General features: G+C 41.2%; 2 protein-coding genes across 2 annotated transcripts; one reads left to right on the forward strand and one right to left on the reverse strand.

The window, feature by feature from the left end:
- Window positions 1-3,091: 3,091 nt before the first annotated feature.
- On the reverse strand, window positions 3,092-3,868 carry LOC104442553. Its single transcript, XM_010055969.3, has one exon. It carries the CDS (start codon window positions 3,866-3,868, stop codon window positions 3,092-3,094), a length of 777 nt encoding a protein of 258 aa, XP_010054271.1.
- A 185-nt stretch (window positions 3,869-4,053) lies between these two features.
- LOC104440818 lies at window positions 4,054-7,647 on the forward strand. The gene is made up of 3 exons (XM_010053798.3): window positions 4,054-4,079; window positions 4,628-5,130; window positions 6,665-7,647. The coding sequence occupies exons 1-3, from the start codon at window positions 4,054-4,056 to the stop codon at window positions 7,357-7,359; spliced, it is 1,224 nt and encodes a 407-aa protein (XP_010052100.2). The 3' UTR covers window positions 7,360-7,647.
- The last annotated feature ends 9,736 nt before the right edge of the window (window positions 7,648-17,383 follow it).

Below are 17,383 nucleotides of genomic sequence, written 5' to 3' on the forward strand. Positions count from 1 at the left end.
AGTCCGATTAGATCATTATCCGCAAGAAGTCCGAAACTTGCTCAACGAACATCAATAATTAACTTCATGCTCATAAAAGAAAATTGCTGTGTTCTGTATTAAAAAAAAATTGACATCCGCAAAATATCCAATTCGAAATATTTAGACTTTTTCTTCAAACTCAAATTCAAAACTTATTATAATAGTTAAAGATTGAGACGTGTAATTTACTAGAAAGTCCAATATTCAAAAGGTAATATATCTTCCGATGATAGAACCGTGTACCCTCATATAAGCCACGTATGAATTGCACAGGCATTGGACGAATGATACACGGGATAAAAGATATTAAATTCGCTACGTATCTTATGCCATATAATCGGATGTTATTTATAAAGGGAAAATATCTTAAATTTTTTTATACAGTACCCTTGACCATGGGCATGACGCACATTGATTGCCGGCCTCTCAGCCACTCTCTAAGGTAATTCCACAGTAGTCCCACGTCATCATTTTTGAGGTTCCAATGATGGTGTCGCATCGGATTTGACCGGTTCGCATCTCATTCCAGAATATGAGGGTGTTGGCTTTTTTTTTTTTTTTTTTTTTTTTTTGTCGAGATGAGGGTGTTGGCTTGGATCAGCAATTTTTTTTTTCTCATTTTCGTCCCTTTTGATCAGCAATTAAGGGTGTACTTAGCAACATTTCGTTTAAAAATTGTTTCTGAGAACAAAATAAAAAAAAAATATTTCTGCTTTCGTAAAACAATTTTGAACAAAAACGCATTTGGTAAATCTGTTCCAAAAATACAAAAAATATAAACACGTTTGGTAAATTTGTATAATTTTTTATTTCTTTTAATTTTTTAATATTTTTATTTTCTTTCTTATTTTCTTTTTTTCCTTTTTTTCTTTTTTTTTCTTTATCCTTTTTCTTTTTTTCTTCTTTTGGCTAGTCGTTGGCCTCGGCCATGGCCTGGGCGACTCGGCCGACGAGGGCTCGCGGCCTCGCCCGGCCACGAGAGGCTCGTTGGCCCCGGCGAGGCCGAACTTGCCCAAATGGCCGGCGAGGCTCGCGTCACCGGCCACCGCCGCCGACGCCGACTTAGTAGTGGCCCGGTGAGGCCAAGCCTCACCAGCCACTAGGCGAGCTCGGCCTCGCCCGAATCTGGGCGAGATCGAGCTCGCCTTGGCCGTGAGTCGGCCTTGCCGCTGGCCTGGCGACACTCCGCGAGGTCGCCAACCCTCGACAAAGATCGCCAACCATGGCCGAGGCCGACGACCGGCCAAAGAAAAAGAAAGAAAAAAAGAAGAAGAAAAAAAGAGAGAAGAAAATGGAAAAGAAAGAAAAATGTTCCTAAATTTTGTTCCAAAACAAAAACAATTTTTTTGTTTTGTTTTTTCCATTCCGATGTGTTTAAAACAAAAAAATAATTTTGGAACGAAAATGCAAACAAACTCGTTGCCTTTTTGTTCCTAACAAAAAAAAATTTGTGTTCCGGGAACAAAACACATTTAAATAAACGCGCGCCCTAAACAGCATCTTTTACTGTTCTACATTTCCAAAAACGATTCGAATAAAAACCAATTACTGCACCCTTGACGATTTCCCTAAAGCTAGACTTTCTCGCGAAAACCCTCGCGGTGCGGAAGGACCGACGTTCGCGGAAAGCGAACAGAACTCGACGAAGACAAAAAGCGCAAGTGTTGCTCGACCATTGTGAACTCAGTGATGGGCCGGACCGTGATTCCCTAGGCCGCTCGATCTGTGATGTCGTAATGCGGACTCTTCTGCTCCTGAGAAGCCAGTCGGACCATGGATTGGGTGGCGAAGGCGCGAAGGACCGACTCTAATTCTATTGGTACGGATTGGTCAACTGAACCCCCTCGCTCTCTTTGGTCTCTGTTATGTTATGATTGTGGAAACTCTTATGGTACATTTCCTACTCAGTAACGAATGAAATGTTTTGAAGATCAACGTGAATGCCCCCGTTCGTTCGTGCTTCTGAAGATCCACCCCGAGCCGAGACGATCAAAGAGGCAAACAGAGGAGGATCTCGAGCGGATGCCTCGTTCGTTCAAGCTTCTGAAGATCCACCCCGAGCTGAGACGAACGGAGGAGGATCTCGAGCAGCCATGGCTTGCGTTGTCCGAGATATGTCCGATAGGCTACTGGACAGGTTCTCTAGAGTAATTGAAGCAAGCTCGCTCGAACAAGCAGAAGCCTCTGCATTGGTTGGAACCCTAACTTTTCTCCTACCTAGATCTACCGAAAACTTGCAACTTGAGTCTGACTGCTGTGTACCTGTTCACTATGTCAACTCTTCTGAACTGCTGAATTGGGAAGTACAATCCTGATGGACCGGGCCAAGGAGCTGAAGCGCAAATTTTCGGGCCTCACCATAGCCCATTGCAGCCTCGCAGATTAGTTAGCCTAAGCCCAAATGTTAAACAATTTACCTATTAATTGGGTGTACCACTACCCTCTGCTCTCTTTGATATGTTATGTTCTAACACTCTTGATTTATTTTTAGCGAATTTCGTTAAGCAATGAACATCACTCGTATTTTCGACCAAAAAAAAAAACACATGAAATGTTTTAATGACCCAAAAAAAAAATTGTACTGCTTCAAATTAAATCGAACCGAGTGCACCAAAATGCCTACTCCAGTGCAGGCAGCCACTTCGTTGCAAAAATGGTCAGAAATATCTGCAGAACCAGCAACTACAATCTCGTAGGCAACATATTTCTTGAGCCTGCCTTCAAACTTGGCAATAAGAGGCCATAGCATCGAGAAATGGCATTCCTCTGTGCAACAAAACAGCAAAAGCAAGTGTTTATACTTCATCCTTTGTTCATATCGATGCGGAATCGTCAATCATATCATAATCAAATCAAATTCAAGCACCAACCTTTACTACAAGTAGGGAGTCAGGAATCGAACCAACCGAACTGAACTGAAAAATTCGATTTTTCGGTTCGGTTCGGTTTTCAGTTTAATTCTCATTTAAAACCGATATGTTTTTATCGGTTCGATTTTTATCGGTTAACCAAACCGAACCAAATTGAAGCGCACAACAACAAAGAGATATCGATTTCAGCATAGACTCGTTTATTGGGCATCCTCCATCTCCATCTCCGCCGGCCACGACTGCTGCTGAATCCGCCGCAGCTTCCGCCATGTGCTACGGCCACCACCACCACCCCCACCGGAGGCCCTTCTCCGACGACCACTTCGCCCCCGCGCGCGGCGGCCACCGGCGCCCTCCTGAACGCTGACGCCGCGGCGGCAGCGGAGGACCTGCAGAGCCGCCTCGCCGAACGAAGCCGGAGATTCTCCTTCGGGGTCTACCCCGATCTCGAGCCCTAGATTCCAGAGCTGGACGATGTTCGTCCGGTCGCAGAAGCCCGACAAGTGGTCGCAGAAGAAGCTCCGCCGGCGCCGGAGATTCGAGCTCACGCCTTCGCGTTGCGGACACGCCGAGCCCCTAACGACGAAAACTTCGTGGTCTCGCGATGGGTCTTCGAGAGGCGACCTCGTAAGCTCGATTTCGTCTTCCTCTGTTTCCGAAGAAGGAGCAGAGCAGGACGAGGAGGAGCAGGCATCGTCTTCCTCGCTACCGTCTAGGCAGCTCCTGAGAAAAGGCTGGGACTGAGACGGCGACACCGAGACGAGGTTGTTCTGGTACTTGATGATGAGGAATCTGATTCGGTTGATTAGGGTGCCGAAAGAAGCGACGAGGGCGAGGATCAGAGCACCCCATATCCAGAAACTGTAGGCCTGCGAAATCGTCCTGACGGAGAACGAGAGAAACTGAGAGAGAAAAGACGGGTCTTGGAGAGAGCTTATGCCCGTTTCCAAATCGCCTATTCTGTTTAGGACTGGCATCTCTCGTTCGGTTCGGTTCAGTTCGTATTCGATTTGGGTCTCATTCGATTCGATTCGATTCGAAAGTTTTTTTAACAGTTCAGTTCGGTTCGATTTTTCAAACAAATCGAATCAAACCGAACCCTTTACACCCCTAACTACAAGCACCGCCATTCTGCAAGCATAAAGATAGGAAGATGTAAAGCATGCTTGCCGGTAACTTGGAAGTTGAGTAGGTCGCCAATGTCATCGCTTCCATCAAGAATCCTAACACTTTCTCGCTGCCAGCAAACCCCAAAATCCCAACCGGTGGCTGAAATGAATAATGTGATCGGTGAATGGAAAGACGTGAGTTCATAATCAGCAACTCAGTCAAATCGAGACCTTGATTTCGATAAATCTTAGAAAGAAAGACCTTCAAGAATCCTTATTGCTTGATTTGTCCCAAATCATAATTCATAAACCCTTAGAAAGAAAGACCTTCAAGAATCTTTATTGCTTGATTTGTCCCAAATCATACTTCATAAACCGGGAAAGAAATAGAAAGGAGTGATGTTGTTTTTCTTTCACAAAAATTGTCGAAATAATGTGACACGTCACTTAATTTCAATAGAGTACTTCCCGACTTATTAAAATCATTCAAATCTTCAATCGGCTCTGTCTAGACATTTTCCTAGCAAGCGATCTTTGAGTTATTTTTGAGTTAATGGTGCCAAATTTAAGATAACACAAAATAAAAAAATAAAAAATTTATGGAATTTTACCTTTATTTTCTGGCAGCTCACGAGATAAACCGAAGAGGACAACCTCCGTAGCTTCTCATCGTCCTCCTATCTTCCTCCCTTGGAAAAACCATGACAAAACCCCTGTGAAAACCTCTTCTCCTCTCCCATCCCCATGTCGTCCACGCTCTTCCCCATCCTCTCCTCCTCCCCCCTCCCCGCGCTCCCATTCGCCTCCCTCGCCCGGCCCCGCTCGCCCTCCTCCGGAGCCATGGCGAATCCCGCTTCTGGGTTCGTCCTCCCAGGCCAGAACCCTAGCGCCGAGCCCGAAGCTGAGCTCGGCCGGACCTCACGGGCACGCATTATGTTTCCTGTACGGCGGCGGAAGAAGTAGAGGCGCGGCGTTCGTTTCGAATGCGGAGGAGAGCGCGGGGAGCAGCGGCGGCGGCGAGGTTGACGAGGCGGAGAGGGCGGCGCGGGGCGAGAGCACCATGCCCGAGAGGTTCAGGTACTTGAACAGAGAAGCCCCCGATCCTCCGATTCGCTGGCCGTGGTTAGTAGGTACGGGGATCGCATTTTCATGGGTGATGTTCAATCTTGAGTTTCATTTCGGCATGTCGTTGCTGTCTGCTTAGGAGGGAGCTCTTGGGATTTCGCCAAGCGTGAATTCTAGATGATTTTGCTTGAAGTAGCGTTGATTCGTAGAAAAACTGAAACTTGATCTTAATGAAGTGAAAATCTTGGATGAACAAATCGGGGGGCGGCTTTCGACCTGCATTGTAAGTGAGAAAGGATTTTGCTTGAAGTAGTGTTAATTGATAGAAAAGCTGAAACTCGATCTTGATGAAGTGAAATTTTGGATGAACAAATCAGGGGCTTTTGACCTGCATAGTAAGTGAGAAAGTATTTTTTTTCCCCCTGCTAATTACCGCAAATTCATTTCTGGAATATTTCCGTCTATGTGGACAAAGGTGTGCTTCGATAAGATCTCGATATGACGAGCGGGTCTGATTTTGAGCTATGGCCTCTCACCTTATATTCTTGTAAGATGTATGGTTTCATTTTAGACTGAGTTTGTTAGGAGGTCAACTGAGTTGGATGATCCTTACAGTTTGCTGTCCTGTACAAATAAAGTTGTTGATTGAGAACAATCGATATTTTCCTGGGCAAATTGCACCATGCCTCTCCTATCGAGAGGTGAAGTCCAGGCAAGCATGAAGAGTATGACTTGACACTTTAGAGTTTGAAAGTTCCAACATACCCACAATCAGTTCGCCCTATCGATCTTCTGTCTATACATTAATTCAAGTTTTCCTTCGATTCGTTCTATTTTCTTGTCTCGCTTCAGAAGTTCTTTGACCAGAAAGTTCTTTGACCAAAGCTGCAAAACAGCTGTAGTGGGTGCTCTGCTGTTTGGGCCAACTGCTTTAATCAAGATAATGCCTGTGTCGGTTTTGTGCTTGAGAAAAACAAAGAGGTGCTTTTTCTCCAATGTAAAGGCATAGAGCTAACCTACTAGTACTTATGAATCACAACCATGAAATTTTCAAGAGCAAAAAAAACCAAGTCCTTTCATTTGAATATCCTACTACAAAGCTCTATTATGTATTAAAGCATAATATTTTGTCTTTCTTCAACTTTTGGTGAATTTCAGACATTAAATCCTGAGTAAGTAAAAAACTGTTAGCAAGAATTGGCAACAGAAATCACAGGTGAGCAAGATGTTGCTTTTAAACCACGGGTTGACGATTCAAGCCTGCAAATTGGGGAGGTGTAGTCATTTACCCTTTTTCCTTTCGTGGGACATTTCATAATGGAAGGTTTATTTTAGAGAGACAAGTTATTCTCTCTATCTGGTGCATAGAGCCTTCAAATCAATTTGTGAATGTTTGATAAACTGGTCTTAATTATTTGTATTTGGTTTTTCGATGGCTTGTTAATTTAGGTTGTTTATACTGTTCGACCGTGATTCTTGTTCTTCTTATATTGTCTTTGCTTTACTTCATGAAACCACTAGTTATTGTTGATCTTATCATCAGTCATTATCATCATTTTGTCAAAATACCTTTCTAATCAGTTGTTATTGAATTTGCAGCATTGGCTTTCCTTGTATATGCATGGAGAGCAGTTCTCTTTGAACTATCTAACTGGAAGAAGGCTGCCTTGGCAATTGTTGGTTTTGTGGGATACCTCTCAAAACTTGTCCTAGCCCTTATCTTTCACTTTATTGGCAATCCGATCACTTCCACAATTAGATGTATCGAAACTGCAATCTACTCTGTCCGGGCCTTTTACTCTGGCATAGTAGCATATGCTCCTGTCCCCGAGTTGACAGTGATCATTATGTTGGCATCAGCAGTGGCAGCCATTGGAGAGGCTGTTGTTCCAAACTGTGTTTCTAGTCAGCCATATTCTCTTACGGTAGCTGGATTGATTGGCTATGCAGCTGTGAGAGGCTACATCTCTGAGCCACTTTTATGGACTCTATTGGTGGGATTGTATGGGTTTTCACGCATTATTAAGAAGAGAGATGATGTTTCATCCGTGTTACCTGCTGCAGCTGTAATGGCTGCCATAGGGGAGCCTTGGGTTAGACTGGTGGTAATAGCCTCATATCTTGCATTAGCTATATCCCATCATTCAAGGAAACTTTCAGAAGGGAAAGAAGTTGAAGAAGTAGTGACAAACAGGAGGCTTCCAATGCCCTTGTTTGTAGCGGCATTAGCCATTGGAATCCGTGTTGCTGCTAAGTGGGTTGGATACCGGCATTTAACCTGGATGATAGTCTGATCTTGGAGAAATTCTAGTTGTCAATTTCTGTGATGGGCGGCGAGTTCGGCACACAAACTGATAAATGAGTCATTTTTTTCCCTTTTGAGGGACAACAGGTTTTCTTTTGTATTCTGTGTTCTCTTTGGAGTCTGTAAAATGGGTTAGAGTAGGAACTCTGTCCTCTTAATGGGGCTTAGTGTGACATCTCAATGTTGTAAATTTAGGAAATAACAGTGCCCATTGCGTGGTCTGTGGTGCCTCTCTTTTGCAGAAATTGCAATAAATTTATCGTAAGCTTCAGTATAACAGTGGTATTGCTAAAACAGTCATGCAAGATTAGGTCCACTGCAATTTTACCCTGTTAGGTCCATTTATTGAGAGGTCTCGACTGCTTGTGCTAAAAAGCCATGTTGCAGTTCAACCTTCATCTGCGGTTGTTAAGAGGAGAAAATTTTAGGTGGAGCTTTGATTCCAAGTGGCATCGTTAGAGTTCACTCACTGGGCAACACATGTCGCCCGGTGACCATGTTGTAACCAGAGCTCATTTATTTTCTCTTCAAAATGGCATGCTGCTAAAAATTGTTTCTCTCTCCTCCTGCAGGCGAAGCCGTCTTGTATTGTCACACCTCTCGGTCAATTTATTTAAATTGACTAAACTCCCTCTGCAAGGGAATATTTGATGGGGCCACCAAATCCTTCACACAATTTCTTCTCTCCTCCCACGACAAATTTGAACGGCAGAAGAAAACTCTCTCTCCCTCTTTCCATTTCTTTCGTTTTAGTGTCGCTTGGTCGCCGCTCTACTCTTTGCTCTTCCTCCAAAGGACGACGGAGGCCGCTGTTTGACAAACCATGCCGCCTTGAATCACTGGCTTTTGTACTCGGCAGGTGCTGGTGGTGAGTGCGGTCTCGGCCATTTTGAGCTCGGTGGCAAGCTCGTTGAGATCCTCGGTGGAGAGGGTGCACGAGGTGGTGCTGAAATAGGCGGCTTTGGTGATGTAGCATAGGCGGCCAAAGGCTCTGCATGTGAAGAAGTCGGAGGAAGCGGAGGGGTTGACCGGCGACGACCTGTTGAACGAGGCCTATGAGAGGTGCAGCTCCGGCTTTTGTACTGACGAGGGTGTGGCTGGTGAGCATGCGTGATCTCAGCCATTTCGAGCTCGATGGCGAGCCCGTCGAGATCCTCGGTGGTGAGGGTGTACGAGGTGATGCTGAAGCAGGCAGCTTTAGTATGATTTTCGGAGAAGATGGCGAGACATCAATGGACAGTGGTTATGATTAAAACCACAACAGAAGCTTCATTCGTTGATGTGTTGTGTAGCCTCTGAATTGCTTCAGTATCGCAAGTCACTATATCTGTTGTTTTTACACATCCTAGTGGTGTGGTTATGGTTAGCTCTTTAATATCTTTACCTTCTGAGCTGTGAATGGGTATCTTTAAATTGTTTTGATATTTTTTCACTGATTTTTGGCCACTTTTTCCACAGAGGGAGCTGCATTCAGAATCCATTCATCCTCGAGTTTCCTTTCATTGTAATACTAGCTTTTGTGCTTTGATATAGTTTTAGCCTTTTAATTGTCTTGGGATAGTTACTTTGTCATACTCGTTATTGTGCCTGTGTACTGCCTCATTCTGATGCTGCGCATTCTTGTTTTAGATTGACAAGAACGTTCAGAGGGAAATCATTAACCACAGACCGCTCAAGCACCCAAATATTGTTAGGTTCAAGGAGGTTTGGACTAGTTTCTTGTCTTTCATCATATGATGGACAGATTAAATGAAGATTTTGTGGAACTTCAAATGCAAAAGCATGTTAAGCTAGTCTCCACTGAATATATAGTTTGTAAATCTATTTAAGTTGTATGTTTCAAATCGTTGAATGGGAGAAATTTAGGCAGTTGTATATCTTACCAGTTATGGGGTCTTGCATTAGCTTTATCGAAGTCTCTAAATACTAATTATCTTTGCTTCTCTCGCACACTGAGCAATCAACTGAACTTTAACATAAATCTGCATTATAGTTTTAGTGGAACTATAATAGCACATTAGATGCAAACTGCATTGTGCATTGTAAAACCATAGAATCCCAATTTAAGGTGTCATGAGGTCTTTGGAATTACAAAACTTATCGCATTGTGTGTCGGTGAAACAATACCACCTTCCATAGGATAAGAAATTCAATGTGATGTATTGAATTATGTGCTGCCCCCTTACGAGACGGTGCTGAAGCGGCGGCTTTGGTGAGGAAGCAGAGGTGGGAGGAGGCTCTCGATGTGAAAAGGCTAGAGGAAGCAAAGGGATTGACCAGCAACGACCTATTGAACAAGGCTGACGAGAGTTGTGGCGAGGTCTATGCCGAGTACACCAAGAAGTTTTACTTGGGTATACTTTGCTCTCTCCCTATGCGTGTGTTTCCTATTTTTTCCTACTAAGATTGGGATAATGCATTTATCTTTTGATCATGAATTCTAAAAGATTGGTGTTAGTTAAGCATAAAGAGGAAGAAGAATATCATCTTCATGCTTGATTGACTTCTTTTTTTTTTTTTAAAAAGGTTCGATGAAACTACACCTTTTCTAGCTGACATTTTCTCTAGCATTGCCTATTAAGGGCAAAAGATAGCTTCAAGTGCATAAGTTGGCACAAAGAGACTGAAATGCCAAAACTTACAAAAATAACACTTAAGTGCCAAAATCGAGAGATCCGGCCAAAACACCGACGTGTCAATTTTCTGACGAAGCGAGTGCAAAACAGTGGCAAGACAATGCAAAAACGACGTCGTTTTAGTGCTGACGTGGTAAAAAAATTAATATAAAAATTAATTTAATTTAATTTAAAACTAAATTTATTTAAAACATTTAAAAATTAAAATTAAAAAAGGGGAGGCGGCTAAGGGCTAAGCCCTCAACCCTCAACGCTCAACCACCGCCTCCCCCTCCCTCCCCGAGAAGGGCCGGTGACGGAAAGGGGAGGGTCGACCGAGGTCATCGTGTCCTAACCAAGGGCCGGCGATGAGGGCCTACGAGCCCTCGCCTCAACTGGGCGAGAGCTCGTGGCCCTTGCCCTCGTCGGATTTGGGAGAGGGCTCGCGGGCCCTCACCAACTTTCCCCCTCCATCGCAGCCCTTCCTAGCGGTAGGGTGGGAGGCAACGACGGCTCGTGGGCTCAGCCCTCAACCTCTCCCTTTTTTACATTTTTTAAATTTTTCTAAAATTTTAAATTTTTATTTTAAAATTTTTTAATAAATTTAGTTTTGAATTAAATTTATTAAATTTTATATTAAATTTTTTACCACGCCAGCACCAAAACAACGTCGTTTTGTACTCGCTTCGCCGGAAAATTGACACGTCAACATTTTGGTCGGAATGGCACTTAAGTGATCTATATTTCTCTCTCGATTTTGGCACTTAAATGTCATTTTCGTAAATTTTGGCACTTAAGTGTCCCTTTGTGCCAACTTATGACACTCTAGGGGTCTGCACGTCGCTTATTAAGTATTCTAGTGTTTAGTCACATGAAGCGATCTTTGCGATTTAAGTGACTTATAGATCTAGTGCAATATGAATGATTTTTAGACAGTCTTTTAGTAAATGATGTTTTTTTCTTTGTTAGGAAAAAACTCGTAGATAGGTTGCATACACCTACTTTTACTCATAGATAGGAAAAATCCGATAAGCATAAGCTAAAGCATATCAAATCGATGCCTACCAAGATGATATCACCATATAAGTTGCATTATATCTATAGCATTCAAGAGAACATAGACAAGTGGAAGTAGATGTATGCAACATTTTTATGAGTTTTTTCCTAACAAAGAAAATAACATCATTTACCAAAAGATTGTCTAAAAATCATTCATATTGCACTTCATCAATGTGAGCCTCACATGACACTTTAAGTCACCTAAACCGCAAAGATCGCTTCATGTGACTAAACACTGGAATAGCTTAATAAGTAATGTAGGAGATAAGGTTAGCTAGAAAAGGTGCAGTTTCTTCGAACCTAGTTTTTTTTTTTTTCTTCAATCAAGCATGATGATGATATTTTTCTTCCTCTTTATGTTTAACTAACACTAACCTTTTAGAATTCATGATTAAAAGATAAACACATTATTCAAATCTCAGTAGGAAAAATTAGGAAACACGCGCACAAGGAGAGAGCAAAGTGTACCCAAGTAAAACATCTTGGCATACTCGGTATAGACCTCGCCACACCTCTCTTCGGCCTTGTTCAATAGGTCACCGCCGGTCAATCCCTCTCGCTTCCTCTAGCTTTTTCACATTGAGAGCCTCCTCTCACCTCTACCTCCTCATCAAAGCTGCCTGCTTCAGCACTACCTCATAAGGGGGCAACACAAAATTCATTATGTCACATTGAATTTTTTATTCCATGTATTAAAATATGTCTCAAGTTTGAGCCTGTAAACGAAAATTGACTCAAAATGAATTATTATTATTATTTTATGGATGCCAAAAGATATATCATGAAATCCAGACTCTTCGTTTCGGCGTTAAAGAATCCACTTCAGATAAGGATCCCGAGAAAAATAAAGAAACGAAGTATACGGATAGCATTGTCATCGATAGGCATTGGAGTCATTCAGTTGAATTGGAAATTTCATCTGGGATTTTGAATTTGACCTTGACTCGGTCAATGCGTCAGATGAGGAAAGAAAACAACCAAAAAGGAAATTTCTTTCTTTCGCCAACTAGGCGTTGACTCCTTTGACTAATTTGACTAATATGATTTTGGGACTTTGTGACAATAGGGGAGTCCTGGGGGAAGAGTGTGATGGCCCAAGCGTGGGGGCGCGTCTCCTGTCACACATCGCTTAAAGGGGAGTCCTGGGGGGAAGAGTGTGATGGCCCAAGCGCAGGAGCGCGTCTCCTGTCCCACATCACTTAGGGGGAGTCTTGGGGCCAATTTATAAGGCTTAGGTCTCTCTATTTTATGTGACGCGTTTTATAGTCGTGAGGACTCAGTGTCCAAAGTGGACAATATTACACAGTGGGGCTCGAATCGTTATAAATGGTATCAGAGTTGACTCCCAACCACGTGTGGGGCCACAACGAGGACGCTGTGCTCCCAAGGAGGGGAGAGTGTGACGGCCCAAGTGTGGGGGCACATCTCATGTCCCACATCACTTAGGGGGGAGTCCTAGGGGGAGAGTGTTGCGGGGGCGCGTCTCCTGTCCCACATCATTTAGGGGGGAGTCCTAGGGCTAGTTTATAAGACTTAGGTCCCTATAATCTATGTGACACGTTTTAAAGTCGTGAGAACTCAGTGTTCAAAGCGGACAATATTACACAGTAAGGCCCGAGTCGATACAGAATTTCTCTATGGCGTGCTTCTACTTGCAATATATATTGCGTTGAGCGGCATCGTTGTTTAAAAAAAAAAAATTGAGTTGATCTTGAAGTGCCATTTTTAACACGAGTGCTTGGCATTGGTTTCGTTCGTGCTATTACATCAAGAGCTTTTATGTGTTTGCAGCCAATTAAATCTTCACTACTGTGTAAACAAAGAGTTTGAGAGTAAGCATTACGCAATCTCCAAGATTTTTTTTTTCAAAAAGAAAAAAAAAAGAGAATAGATTCTCCATTTTTATACCCTATATCCTATTTTGACACCAATATGGATTCTCGAGAAGAGAGGAGCCGTGGGGGTCCCCTCCGACCGCCCGGATCCCACGAGTGAATAGAAAGTTGGATCTACATTAGATCTCACATGAATCGCCCCATCTATCCCATGCTACTCGGGTCAGAGCGTAAACTAGTGATGCTTTTGGCTACTTTTGAATCAGAGGGAGAAATGCACTGGAGCATCGATGTGTACCATGCACCTGAATCGTTTTTTAGTGATTGGGGCTTGGAAAACACCGAGAGAGTATTTAAATAATTCGAGTGTGTAATTTCCTTATATCTCTTGTATAGTGAATTCGTCGCTACCCTCTCCATGGACGTAGGTCTCTACGACCAAACCACATAAATCTCGTATATGATATATTTTCTTCTTTTGTCTATTTTATTATTCGATTGTTCGTTTTTTGCAACAATTAGTATCAGAACTAGACTTGACTGAGTTGAAGCAAATCAATGGCGATAGAAGGAAAAGTGAAAATCGATGGATTTGATGGAAATTATTTTAGTTTTTGGAAGATGCAAATTGAAGATTATCTCTACCAGATGAAACTGCACTTACCCCTATCTGGGGAGAAACTAGAGTCAATGAAGCAAGCTAACTAGAATTTGTTGGATCGACGAGCTATGGGTGTTATTCGGTTGACGTTTGCTTGTAACATCGCATTTAACATCGTGAAGTAGAAGACCATTATTGATTTTATGCAAGCCTTAACAGATATGTACGAGAAGCGCTGTGATCAACAAGATGCTTGTTTAATTTGAAGATAAGCGAAGGTGCATCAATTGCAGATCATATTAATAAATTCAATGTGATTGTTAGTCAATAGAGTTTAGTTGAGATTGACTTTGAAGACGAGGTATGTGCTTTGATTCTATTATCCTCATTATCCGATAATTGAAATATTACTGTTATTGCCATTAATTTTTCCTCTGGATCAACAAGCTTGACGTTTGATGGGATTCGAGACTTGATTTTGAGCGAGTATATCCGTAGAAGAGAATCTGACGAACCTGTATATGCTACTTTAGTAGGTGAAAATAGATGAAGATTTAAAACACGTGTTAGTAAGAATAATACTAATATAAATAAGCATAGTTAGTCTAGGACTAGTGATTCTGTCTGTTGGAGTTGTGGCAAGAAGGAACATCTTAGAAAGAATTGCCTTAAGTTGAAGAATGAGAAGGGTAAGAGAATTATAGTCGATTTTGCGTATGATCTTACAACTATAGCTGATAGTGCTAATTATGTTTTGTCTATCACTGATTTTTCATTGTTTAATGGATGGATTGTGAACTCCGGTTGTTCTTTTCATGTTACACTAAATAGAAACTGGTTTACTACTTGTCGGTACGCAGATAATAATAAAGTGCAGTTGGGGAACAACATTAAATGAGATGTTGTCGATATTGGCAAAGTTAGAATCAGAATGATGATGGCAATGTGAGGACATTTACTTGAGTGAGGCAGGTTCCAGCGTTGAAGAAGAATTTAATTTCCTTGAGTGCATTGGATTCAACTAGGTATCAATATATTTCAAAATACGAAATTCTGAAGATTGTTTGAGGTGTTTTGGTATTAATAAAAGGAATCAAGTGCAGTGGCCCGTATGAACTTCAAGTTGAGACAGTAACTGATTTCGCCACGGAGACGTTAGCTGCATTTGTTCAAGTATGAATTGTGGCATATGCGTTTGGGGTACATTGGCGAAAGAAGTCTAAAGGTTTTAAGTTAAAGAAATGTGCTATGTGGTTATGTTCCTAACAAACTAAATGTATGCAGGTTTTGTGATTTAGATTAATGGCGGAAAGTACAATTCAGTAAAATTGTAGAGTTAATTCACTTGAATGTTCACAAGTTGTCAAGGTTTCTTTTGAGAAAGAGTGCTAGATATATGCTAATAATTGTTGATGACTACTCAGGATCATGCAGTTGAGAGCTTTGATCGAAAAGGAAACTGGTAAGAAGATCAAGCATGTGCAAACTAACAGTAGCATGGAGTTTTGCCAAAAGTTACTAAATGATTTTTGCATAAAAGAATGCATAGTGAAACACCGTATTTTTGCCAATGAATCACAACATATTGCGAAATTGATAAACAAAATATTACTAGAGACTGCCTATAAAATGCTCTCTAGTGTTGGTATGGCTAGAAGATTACTAGCAGATGCACTTAGCACGGCGAGCTATTTAATAAATAGATCCCCTCAACTGCGATTGGATATTAAATTCCCGAAGAAATGTGGTCTTATTCTATTCTTCGAATATTTGATTGACCATGTTATATTCGAGCAAGTGATGTTAAATTCGATAGAGGGATAAGAAAGTGTATATTGTTAGGCTATACACAAAGTGAGCAGGGTTATCAATTGTGGTGCCCAGAGTTAAATTCATGTCATTAGCAGAGAAATTATGTTTGACGAGTTTCGGGTACTTCTGGCTATGAATGATTACAGCAGTATTCAAATGGATCCAAACAATATTTAGCTTGAGGTGGAGTTATAACCAGAAAATCCTGAGGTAGCAAGTACAAATACTAACAAAGTAATCGACACAGATGATGTTTATAGTGAGGCGGAGCCTATAGAGTCAATGGTCGTTATAATAGCTGAAATTGACAGGGTACTTAGTCGATTTCCTAATAAATATGGATGCAACAATGATTTTGTTTTATCTACAGTTAAAGAGATTGTGTCAAAAAAATCATTGTGGATCAATTAAAGGTGTATGTGGAGTTGGTATTCTAATGAAGTCCTCAATTCTGACGAAATTCAGGCATGACTTGAACTTGGAAAATACCGGACTTTGGAAGAGTAATGGCAAGATCGAAATTTTTGTGAAACGATTGCGACTTGGCTCAAACATTAGGCCAAGGTAGAGATTGATAAAATATATCTCGATTGAACCCGTAAACAAAACTGACTCATAATGAATTATTATTATTATTTTATGGATGTCGAAAGATATAATATGAAATTACTTATAAAAAAAAAAAAAGATATAATATGAAATTCAGATTCTTTGTTTCGGGTTAAAGAATCCATGTAGGATAAGGGTTCCGAGAAAAACAGAGAAAGGAAATCTACGGACATCATCAGTGTCATCAATAAGCGTTGGAGTCGTTCAGTTGAATTGGAAAGTACATCTGGGATTTTGAATTTGACCTTAATGCGTTAGATGAGGAAAGAGAACAACCAAAAAGGAAATTTCTTTCCTTCTCCAACTAGGTGTTGACTCCGTTGACTAATTTGATTTTGGGACTTTCTTTGGGGCGTGCTTTTGCTTGCAATATATATTGCGTTGAGCGGCACCGTTGTTAAAAGAGAGAGAAGAGTTAATCTTGAAGCACCATTTTTCACACAAGTGTTATTACATCAAGAGCATTTATATGTTTGTAGCCAATTAAATCTTATGGTAAAATTTGCATATAATTCTTTTCTAAGATTGAGATATTATTTCGTGAGAAATTTCGAGATTAAACACTGCGTGTGTTTTTTGGTGTAATTGGAGTTTGGAAAATACCGAGAGAGTTTGAGTGACTCGAGTATGTAATTTCCTTATATTACTTGATTTATAGTGAATTTGTCGTTACTTTTCCCGTGGACATAAGTCTCTACGATCAAATCATGTAAATCTCATGTCTGATATATTTTCTTCTTATGTCTATTTTATTATTTGATCGTTCGATTTCCGCAACACTATGGAAGGTGGTAATCTTTCACTGACACACAATGCGATGAGTTTTGCAGTTCCAGAGACCTCATAACACCTTAAAGTGGGATTTCATGGTTTTACAATGCACAATGCAGTTTGCATCTAAGTGCTATTCAAGTTCCACTAAAACTATAGCGTAGGTTTATGTTAAAGTTGAGTTGATTGCTCAGTATGCGAAATGAGCAAAGACAATTATATTTAGAGACTTCGATAAAGCTAATGCGAGACCCCATAACAAGCATGATACACGACTTGCTAAATTTCTCCCATTCAACTATTTGAAATAGATAACTGAAATAGATTTACATACTACAAATTGTGGAGACTAGCTTGACATGCTTTTGCATTTCAAGTTCCACAAAATCTTCATTTAATATGTCCATCATATGGTGAAAGACATGAAACTAGTCCCATACCTCCTTTAACCTAACAATATTTGGGTGCCTCAGCTATATGTGGTTAATGACTTCCCTCTAAACATTCTTGTCAATCTAAAACAAGAATGCACAGAATCATAATGAGGCAATACACATGCACAATAACGTGTATGGCAAAGTAACTATCTCAAGACAATTACAAGGCAAAAACTAGATCAAAGCACAAAGCTAATGACAATGAAAGGAAACTTGAGGTTAAGTAGCATCAACACGCGACCCATCACAACATAACACGTGACACGTCGTTTTT

Source organism: Eucalyptus grandis, chromosome 5, assembly GCF_016545825.1.
Source record: "Eucalyptus grandis isolate ANBG69807.140 chromosome 5, ASM1654582v1, whole genome shotgun sequence".
Classification (NCBI taxonomy): Eukaryota; Viridiplantae; Streptophyta; class Magnoliopsida; order Myrtales; family Myrtaceae; genus Eucalyptus; species Eucalyptus grandis.

What these genes read in the sequence shown, in the direction of transcription:
- LOC104442553 (XM_010055969.3), bottom strand. Translation starts at nt 3,868, where the DNA reads ATGCCAGTCCTAAACAGAATAGGCGATTTGGAAACGGGCATAAGCTCT.
- LOC104440818 (XM_010053798.3), top strand. Translation starts at nt 4,054, where the DNA reads ATGCTTGCCGGTAACTTGGAAGTTGA. An exon ending in GCCGGTAACTTGGAAGTTGA is followed by an intron (nt 4,080 to 4,627) that starts GTAGGTCGCCAA and finishes ATTTTCTGGCAG; the next exon opens with CTCACGAGATAAACCGAAGA. An exon ending in TCGCTGGCCGTGGTTAGTAG is followed by an intron (nt 5,131 to 6,664) that starts GTACGGGGATCG and finishes TTGAATTTGCAG; the next exon opens with CATTGGCTTTCCTTGTATAT.